The 10,781-nt window shown below is 31.4% G+C and overlaps 1 protein-coding gene across 1 annotated transcript; it reads right to left on the bottom strand.

Annotated features, from left to right (window-relative positions):
- Positions 1-2,483: 2,483 nt before the first annotated feature.
- On the bottom strand, positions 2,484-9,910 carry LOC106464131 (vicilin-like seed storage protein At2g18540; the record flags this gene model as incomplete). The annotated part of the gene is made up of 4 exons (XM_013924241.2): positions 2,484-3,481; positions 4,488-4,603; positions 8,645-8,687; positions 9,851-9,910. Coding segments are annotated over 4 exons (924 nt in total), but the record flags the coding sequence as incomplete, so codon positions are not given.
- Positions 9,911-10,781: the final 871 nt, after the last annotated feature.

Below are 10,781 nucleotides of genomic sequence, written 5' to 3'. Positions count from 1 at the left end.
GAAGCCGTACGGCTTCAATAAGTTTTTATTGTGTAAATATAAAACGTTGTTTTTAATTAATTAATTATTAGAATTTTAGCAAAAAAAATCAAGTGTAGATATGCATTGTCAATTCATGATGAGGGAGGTATTTACAGCTGAGATCAGATTGTGATAAAATAGCTTCTGCTAAAGTGAGGGGAGGAGTAATACAGGAACTATACAATTCTACTACAAGTCATCAGTTAAATTTAAATCTCTAGACTTAGAATTTCTTAACGAATTAAAAATCTGCCTTCACAAATTTTATCACCAATCTTGAAAAAGGTTCTCTCGAGCAACAGCAAGGTTTTAAACAAATGGCATCTTCTCATTCAAAATGTAAACTGAAATCAACACAAGACTTTAGACAATGCAAACTGTTTCTACTGAACAACTCCTCAGCTAATAAAACCAACTGTACCATTGCAATGGATAAATATCAGACTTACTCTTTTATGTATTTCTTGTAATATTTATAATTACCATGATTAATTTTAATCCAAGCTATTTTTCAGTTTCCATCCTTAACTTCTCAAACACTAGCTAATTGAAGTGAGCGTTTCTGTTGATTTTACTTAAAATATTGGAATATTTCTCAATTATTTTAACACTAACACTGCAATTTAAATTACGTTAAGTGTATAACAATTAAAAGGCTCCACATTGAGGCTTAGGTTTAATTTCATCTCTCTCTCTCTCACCCCCATTTAATGACACTTTTGCACCATACAAATATTCTATCACTAAAAATACTTTTGGTCAAATTACAATTTCTGGCTATACAATAGCCTCTCTTCAGCTTTCTATACTATTCTTCCACTTTAACTGGGAAATAAATCAATGTGGTTGACAAATTTGTTCTATGGAATTTGTAACTGAAGGCAAACTACATGCTTCAAAAACTTGTAAGTTAAAGAATCCTTTTGAACCAATATGAGTCAATCAAATTTTAACAAGTACAAACTCAAAAAACTGGTCCTTTTGTGGTTCTACATATATTCTGAAATTCCAAAACTCTATCCTAGTTATGCAACGTTTCTTAAAAACTACAAAAACCTAACTTGCATAAAACAGTAAGTAATGACCTATCAGTCCACTTACACTAGCATAGCCAATATTTATGTTAAGAGTTCAAAATTTTATTACCACACTTCCCCAGGTGGATGAAGCTTGCTCATATGTTCTCACTAGCATAAACATAAGTTATTTCAAGATGTTATAATTTAAGTTTAAATGCCTGACAATATTAATACAGAGTTTTTCACAACGTTCAGAAACAATCTGCATCTCTACCTTATCCCTATCATGTGACTACACTGGTTAAAAGTCCTGATCCTCTCGTTGTAATTCAGTTGCTGTGTTATAATTTGCAATTGTCAATGGAGCCAACACATTACAAGACATTCAAATGAAAAGTAATCTTCTTTTCTGATTATAAATGCCTGCAAAGTAAAATCTTAAAGTTGAACCATATCAGTAAAGCAAGAAGAAAAAATACTCAATTCCAGCAGGAATAAAAAAACATACAAAACAGGCTACTGGTTACAAACTGGAGGTATGAAGAAAGTTAAACAGCTTGTAACAAAAAGTTATTCCAAGAACAGTGGTCTATCGTAACTAAAGAAATTGCCTCCTTGTAATCGAAAATAATTCATATTGATTTAGGTCTAAAAAAAAAACAACACTTGAGCAGCATCCACAAGCTTCTCCTAGAGCACACAGCTTAACAAAATATCAACTGTAAAACAGCTGCATAAGTGGTATGTAACAGATTAAATATATCTTTACACGAGATGAAGCATATGCCCACACAATCCAGGGAATTTATTATTGTTCTGCTGGAGACAAATTTTAAAAAGAACACGACCAAAGATTTTCCGAAGGCTTTATGGTGGTTTGCATCCATAATATTAAAATTAAATCAGTGAAGAGTCAAACAAAATGTTAAGATGAACTCGGAATACTTTCAGACTAAAGTGCTGGGATTATGATGTCAAAAACAAAGCATCCAAGTCAACTTGCAGCCAGTTTCTCTGAAAGATGCAATGACAAATGTAAATTCATGCTATACAACTTGCATACATCTTCCATAAATGAGCATTTTTGAGTTGTTCAAACAAGCTCTTAGGAATCATCATTTGATCATGGATGAAGAACTTTGGAAAATTTTGTGAAGTGGAACAATATTGAACTTCTGGCATTGTGCTAAAAAAAAAAAAATCCTCCTGCAATGGAGACTGCACAGAAGAGGAAGAGTCCATAACCAGAACTATCAGAAGTAATAAAAAACATTAGTGGTGGAAAAATCTGTAAGAGTAAGTCATCCTTGTATTATAACCATACACTGTGGAAACCCACCTGAATTAAAAAGTTCTTAGTATAGTAAAGTCACAAATTAGACATGTACCTTTCATTCTCTGCATGTTTATATATTTAATATTTTAAACTAGAACATCTGCAGATAGAGCCAAGAGCACTTTCACTTTATTACACCATAACATTGACAACAACAACAAAGAACTCAGTAACATATAAAAGAATATATGAAAGTCAATTACTCAACATATTTGAAGCCTGCCCTGCTTTGTGTGTGTTCTATTTAGTGAAAATCATTTTGTACAGACTAAGTGATTGACTACAGTAAAATATTTAAAGTAATACCAGTAAAACTGGAACATGTATCACTACTTTCATGAATATAAGATGAAGATAAAAACATTCACACATATAAGCAGGGAGAGAAAAGGTTTCGTCTTCAAGACTTCCTCTTTCCCCTTCCACGTGCTCTTCCTCGTCCACGAGCCTTTCCACGGTTTCTTGTAGCAATGGAAGGTGAACTGATTTCTTGGCTAGTGTCAGCATCATCATCTTCTTCTTCCTCCTCCTCCTCTTCATCTTCATCACCCTCCTGGGATTTCTCAAATTTAGCCTGTTTGGCCTCTCCATCTTTAGCACCTATATGTGATGAAAGTGAGGCAACCAGCTCAGAGTTTTCTTGTTCTCGAGTATCCGTAACTAATGATGAAATAAGCTGTTGATCATCTACATTCTCTTGAGATGTTGGCTGAAGGTCATCAACTGGTCCAAGAAATTCATCTAGTTCTGAAGAAACATGTTTTTCTTTACCCTCTTCCTCTTCAGGCTTGTTTTGCTTCTGATCTTTATTTTTTTCCTCTAAGATTTCCTCTTTTACTGCAGTAACTGACTTGTCTTGCTCTTCTGACATTTCCTGGTCATGTTCAGCCTTATCATCTTCAACATTTTTCGGATTATCTGTAGATGATTTTGTCTCTTCTGGACTCTCCGTTTCCATTGATTCAGACTTTTCTTTCACATCTTCTTCAACTTTCTTTTTAGCCTGTTCTTCTGCCCTCTTTTTAGCTTCTTCTTCTGCTTTTTGTTTTGCCTCCTCCGCAGCTTTTCTTTTAGCTTCTCGTTTCTCAATAGCTTTCTGAAGTTTCTGAAAGAGTTAAAATTTTTTTTTCAATTATTGCTACAGAAAATGAAAATTTAACAGCATGCGTGATGACCAAAGAATTACATATAACACATTTGTCTGTAACAAACCAGAAATATAATTCCTTGAGGTTCAATTTTTAAATTATGAATTTTAAGTGTTCAAATACCAACATTTCAATTTAAAATTAAATAATGTATGCAAATTTTGAAGTCAGGTTAACTAAATTCCCAGCTAGGAGGAAACAATAAAATATAGATAAAGCTCAAACTAAACCTAAGCTAAATATGAACACAAATGTTTTCCCAAGGATGTTAAATTTTAGTTCATAAACTCAAGCTAGTGAGAGAAAATCCCACAAGTTAAAACAAATTTGTTTAAGTTTGTTATAATTAGATTTAAAAATAAGTTTATTTGTATAAATTTTCTTGAAAATGGATATAATTGTTCACATCCAACATGTGATAAAACAATTAAGATTTCCAAGATCATGACAGAAAAAAAATGGATTTTTAACAAAAACTAAACACAATTACAGTACAAGTACAAACAAGCATTATGCTTAAATCCTTCTTTCTTAAAACGAAAAATTAATTAACTAAATTAATATCAACCAACGGTGGCCAATAAATATATGCAAGTTAATAATGAGTATTTTGTTTAGATTTTTAACCATATAATAATAATAATATGAAATTCTATACAAGACTTGACTTGATAACATTTAAATACTTTCAACTCTCCATAATGGATGAAAGGATAGAATGAAATCACATTTATTTACACAAAAGAAACTTCACAGCAATTATCTTTATTCGTCTTCTCTAAACTACAAAAAACAGACATCTGTCCATTAGTTCAGAGTTGGTGAAAGCAGTAGTTTTTAATCAAAAAGCAAAGAAAACTTTATTAGTTTATTCAGTACATTGATTTTTGATCTGTATAATATCCTTAAAATGAACATCACAGAAATAAGTTGACAGTAAAATAGTAAGACTTGTTTCATTACCTCAAAGTTGTTGCAGTGTTCCTCACTCTTGCAGTGGGTAACAGAATCCAAATCTTTAAAGAATTTATGACAAATTGTACAGAAGAATCCTTTAACTTCTACCACATATGTCTGACCTGGAGAAGAAAAAAAAAGGAGAAAAACTAAACATGGATTCCTTTTAAAATAAAAAAAGAAACAGTGCATGTTGGGAGAACTGTTTTTTTAGTTAAAATTAGGCATTTTATTCATACTTAGAAGGTTTTTCAATTTCAATTCACAATCAACTTCCAAACTCAACAAATTTTGATGTTTTTAATTTTCAGGCTCTAGATTGAACTCCCAATTATTATTGGTAATATCTGTCCAAGTTATAGGTAATTACAACTATTTAATATTGCACCTCATAAAGTTTTAAAGTTACCAGTCAAAGTGTGTGAATGAATCCTTGAGTGCTTTAGCCAAATAAGGTATGCAACTTTTTCACTGGCAACTCTACACTACTGTTTCTCCAAAATTGTGACCAAACATCACGCAATAAATTATTTTCTATTATTTATTTGAGTATGGTGTCTGTCGACTGATCATGTCACACTTTAGTTACGTCAGAAATTTAATTAAACAAACTTTATTATCAATGTATTTCAATAAACTTGGCATTAGAACACAGTTTAAAATTTAATTTCTTAATTTTAAAAGTAGGTAAATATACTCAATCTTCACTTGTGCTGTTATATGATGTGCATGCACTCTTAATCTCATCTTTTTTAGTTTGTATAACTTCAATAGTATAGCTTCTACACTAACATAAACACAAGCTATAAATATTGACAGGGTCAAATGTAAAATTTCAACTTCTTCATTTGATGAGACATCCATTTTTTCTAACCTATGATAGAAGCCTCACTCATCTATTCTTAAATTTCAAAGCAGTTTTTAAAACTATGCTTTTTTATTTGATGTACATGTTTATAATCAAAAGACAGAACTTTTTTTCCTATTTCAAGATTCCAACAATCTCTTAATTTGGCAGCAACTGATATTAGTTGAGATGAAGTGACTGATGTATGTGTGTGTGTGTGTAAGCAAGTTGTTTCTCATGGCAGTAATGGAATTTTTTTACCTATTTATACCTTAGTTAGAAAGCTAGTTAAATGATAGTAGTTTTGGAACATACTAGGCTTATTTAGCTACACATTTGAGTGCACATATTTAACAGCACATTGCATCTGTGTATGAGAATGTGCTAATGTGTTCTTGTTGTATTTATAGATGAATAAACTGCTTACATGTTACAAGCTGGGCAATAAAAGCTTAAAAGTAACCCTATGGTAATAGTTCGGCTCCTCTATGCATGTCACAACCTTTTACAGCTTCAGTTACATTTTCAAAACTTAAACAACTTTATTATTAACACATTGATAAAATTAGTATCAGAATATAGTTTATAATTCAAATTAAAAAAAAAAAACTTTCAATCTTTACTGCCATATGCAAGTGCTCTCAATTATTCCATTTTAGCCAGTATAACTCCAATAGCCCAACATGTACACTGTCTATGTGGACACAATATATAAACAATTCCAAGTTCCAAAGTACAGTTTCAATCCATAACTTTCCATTTAGTGAGATAATAAATTTTCCCAACCAACAATTCAAGCCCTGACCATTTGTCTTTCACCTTTAAGGCAGTTTCCAAAACCACATCACCTTATTTAACATACTTGTTTATAACCAATAGAAAGAGCTCATTTTCAATTTCAAATGTGCATTAGTTCTTTTGCAATTCGCAACAAGAGGATCAGTTTGTTTAATGGTAGAGAGCATACGTGATTTCAAAGAGCACCACAATATATCGTCAAAAACATGGATGACCACCTACCTTCACTCCATTTAGGTTCACACCGAGACCTGTGCCGGCTTAAAAAAGACCACCACCTGTGCGATTGTCTCACCAGCCAAACCCTACGATGAATCAAAGACAAAATCTCCAAAGAACACTGTACTGTACGATTAAGCTGACGACTTGAAGTATAACCAACACGGCAAAGAAAGACCGACTGTGAGTGTGAAATGGCACTCCCTGAAGTGCCACTTCAGTACACAAAAAAGAAAATAGCATCAACCCAAGAACTAAAACAAGAGACTATGGCACCAGAAACGAAAAAAAAAAGGAAGTCTAGTTTATTAGGTGGCCCTTTAGAAAACCTAGTATTAAATGAACCACTTCTTAGCCAAATTAAAATACTGTTATGAAGTAAAAAAACAATTAGACACAATAAAACAACAAAGTGGAGCTTTAAGAAGAAAAAGAAAAGCACGTAGAAGGAAATGTAAACTAAACGACTCTGCGGAAAATTCAGATAACGATACAGAGGCAGGAGAAACATCTCATACTGAGGTAGTGCTCGAGAATCCTACAGACAAATCCAAAGTACAAAGTTCAGCTAGTATTAAACAAACTAACACAGATAAAACCTATGATGTTGATATAATAAGTACAAATGAAACAGAAACATACACAACACTCTGATGAAGAAGATACAAATCAAGATGGGTTTACCATAGTAACATCAAAAACAAAACAACACAAAAAAAACTAAAGAATCAACTAGCACAAACATAACTAAATCACCACTATTAAATACACTACATCAAACAACTAAAGGAAATCAAAACTTGTAATACGGTAGTTATCCATGATATAGCAAAAATAACTGCTGTAAAACAATATCAATCACTCCTTTCAATTCATTATTATGTAAATCAAACATCTAAAGATCAGATGTGCGACCTAATTTACAAATGACCAGTCATTCAGACTATTCTATATATGTACTGGTTTCACAAAATCATATCTCAATTGTCACTTTCAAGTTAATCAGTTTTAAGTACTCCAAAGTGTTCATGAGTCATATCTAAGTCTCAGAGAAGACATCTAAATATTTTACAAAGAGCCATTAAATAAATAAAAGCTAATCACTTACATCAAGCTGGCCACGAGCCTCAATGTGTTATTTGCAGAATAAGGAACTGCTTTGAAGGCAGTGGTGCAGTTACTTAAGACATCTAGAAAAGACAAACTATAAACAACACGAACAAATGACCACAAGGTCTGTTTCTGGCTCAATACTATCATTCCAAGATCAAATCATATGTTTGTAGCTTTAAACTGGACACCATGTCATTCTACATAAAGTTAGAAACAGGTCTTTACAAGGCTAATCTGTATGCCAGATGTCTAAGGAGACACATGCCAGTGACAGCAGAGCATAATAAATATTACACATAATGGTTCCAAGAACACATTTATGGATCACCAACATGAGGAGTAATATTCTTTTAACAGATGAGTAATACATTTGTCATCTGGCTGCAGCATGAAATTTCCCAGGAAAAATTTAAAACAAGACTGAACACAATTTTCACAAAGGAATATGACACATATGGTCATGGTGGAATTTTGGAGTGAGCAGAAATTTGCACTGATGATGTACCAACTTTTATAACCTTTGGAATGGTACCATTAATGCCATATGCTTTAAGAATCACATCCCATAACGTTTCGTGTTGCAACATTCAGTCTAATGTATAATACCCACCCCAACTATAATATACTGGTTAGCACATACTATGAAGAAGATTAAAAATGGGATAGCCTTCACACTCAAACTTCCACCAAGGTATAGGAGATATGAAATGAATCACATGCCATTAACTAACTTTACGGATGTCCTGGAAACAGCTCCTTCAGCAAACTGGATGGAGGATACTCCAAAACCTTACTATGTTAAGTATGCAACATAGGAGCAAAGTTAATTTTGCTGTTTGTGATGACCATGCTTCAAATTGAAGTAAAATGTCATGAACGGTAAAGGTGTAAAATCACCTCTATCAAATAATATCAAATATAAGAAACAACTGAAAAACTGAACATTTGTATTTCATATCTCATGGTGAATCATTACAGGCCTGCCTTACATAAAAATGAACTGGAGGGGAGTAACTGCGATTGTTTTATAACTGTGGTTTGACCTTGTCATAACAAACATTTATACATTTTACTTATCCTTTGATTTGTGCATAGTATTTTAAACATACTCTTATTTCTGCACATTTGTAAACAGTTACATGCCAAATGTAAAATTCATAAACTTGTGTACTGTAAAATTACTTACCAATCACATCTCTGAGTTCTTCTTTTTTAATTTCCATTTCTTCCTAAAGTATAAAAAATGGGCCGTTATATATATTCAATTTTAAGGACAAAAGAAAACAAGTTTTCTAAAACTAGCTTGTTACTAAATAGTTTCAACAACCTACCATGAGTTATCATTATGCAGTTATGGAAAAATCACTTTTTTTTAAAACAATACATCATTTTAAAATTTATGACAGAGGGAAACTTAAATATATTTTAACAGTATATTTGTTTAACAACAACATTTTTTTGTAATGCTTTACGGCAGTGATTCTCAATCAGTGGGTCACAAGACACAGAGTTATGGACAGTTGCATGCTAGAAATAAAAAAGTTCATTAACTGCATATATGGGCCTTTACTGTTGTGCCAAATAACCAAGTGAGCTGAGGTGTAAAAGGTTCAGAAACCCCGATTTAAAAAAAATATTGGGCAGTATTTCAAATTCTCTAAAATATCTCATTTTTTCCTTGGGAGCTACTTCTGCAAGAAAGGTTATAGATACGATGAAGTGTAAATTTGTTTCTCTGATGTAATTTCTAATTTTTAACTATCTTATTTGGTTTCCTATTATTTTTGTAGAAACATCTTTGTTGGTTTTAAAATTTCAAACTTTTTTTAATACAAATTCTTTAGCATATAGCATTGTTAAATGAAATTATGCAGATCAATTTCTGTGACAAGTGCATTACTGCCAACTTCAGTAAATTTTCTGTATATTATGAAACTTGCAAGAATGAAACTGAATTAAAATTATCAATATTTCTTAAACCATTCAAAAATTTATTCAGTATGAGTAGCAATTGTTTTAACCAAACTTAACAGTAGCTCCAAGAAAAATCACAAAATTCGGGTTTATTGGATAAATAAAAAAAGGGTTTGTGGGACAGCCAAGTAAGAAAATATATTTACAGATAAAATAAACAGTGTCATAAAATCCTTCAAAGTAACTTTTTCATAAGCCTCAAAAACACAATTACAATTTCAAAAATAAAATACAATAAATTTTCTGAAACTAGCTTGTTACTAAATAGTGTGAACAACCTATCATGATTTATGCAGTTATGGAAAATTATCCCAAATCAATTTTTATTAAATTACACGAAAAATTAAAGGAAAACTACACATGCCTAAAATGTCTTGAAAAAATTTATCTAGAGTAAAACATTTTTCACATTGCTTACATTATCTTTTTTCTTTTCTATGCTATTTTCAGTGGTCTTGCTTCCTTCAACTTCCCCATTCTGTAAGAGAATATTAAACAGTCAAACAGTGCTTAATTTTCAAATAGAATTTTAGAACTAAGACTTCACAACCACAAAATCTGTTAAAAATTGTCAATCATGAAAAGGTGGCTTTATAAAAAAACAAAACTTTTAAATCAAACTTGTTTCATAAAACAATATACAAATGATTAACAAGTTAATTCATTGGCTAGTTAAGCCTACAAGTTTAACTTTGAATTTTTTCTGAAATATTTCTATAAATAGGTTAATATTTGAGAAAACAAATAAATATAATTATTTTTGAGATCAGTATTAATATTCCTACAACTGCAGATGGAAATATTTCACCCAGTCGCTGCAATCAACCTTAATTTTTTCATCATTAGTCAATTATTTTAAACTTAAATAAACTGTTAAACATAGAAAATTATCCCTGTAAAAAAAAATAAAAAAATCCTTTGAATTCTGTACCAAAACATGATTTTCATATCTGACATAAATGAAAGACCTAAAGAAGCTGTTTTAACCTTGTGAAATGCAAATATCACAAACATAGATTTCATGAAAGAAAACTCCTAAAATATTTCCCAATTCTCCCTCTCTCTAAAAAAATATATATACTAGGAGTAGTAAGATTTGAGGTCTTAAAATACTAACTATTACAAAAAAACATTCTTAATTCAGTAATCACAAGACCTTGTGCAGAATGATAATCAAACTTAGTCCATTATCATGCAACTAATGGAAGTTTAGGAGGGACAAAAAATAACTTTCTAAATGTTATTTTTAATTCACTAGTGTGAGGCTTCAAGCATTTCATTGTATTGCTTGTGCTTAAGGCTCTAAGTGCCTAAAACTATGTGACACACAGTTTAAAGTGTATGCAAAA

The sequence above is a fragment of the Limulus polyphemus genome, unplaced genomic scaffold, assembly GCF_000517525.1.
Source record: "Limulus polyphemus unplaced genomic scaffold, Limulus_polyphemus-2.1.2 Scaffold1567, whole genome shotgun sequence".
In the NCBI taxonomy this organism is placed as follows: Eukaryota; Metazoa; Arthropoda; class Merostomata; order Xiphosura; family Limulidae; genus Limulus; species Limulus polyphemus.
The sequence above is the reverse complement of the archived record's forward strand: the minus strand, read 5'-3'. Positions and strand labels throughout refer to the sequence as shown.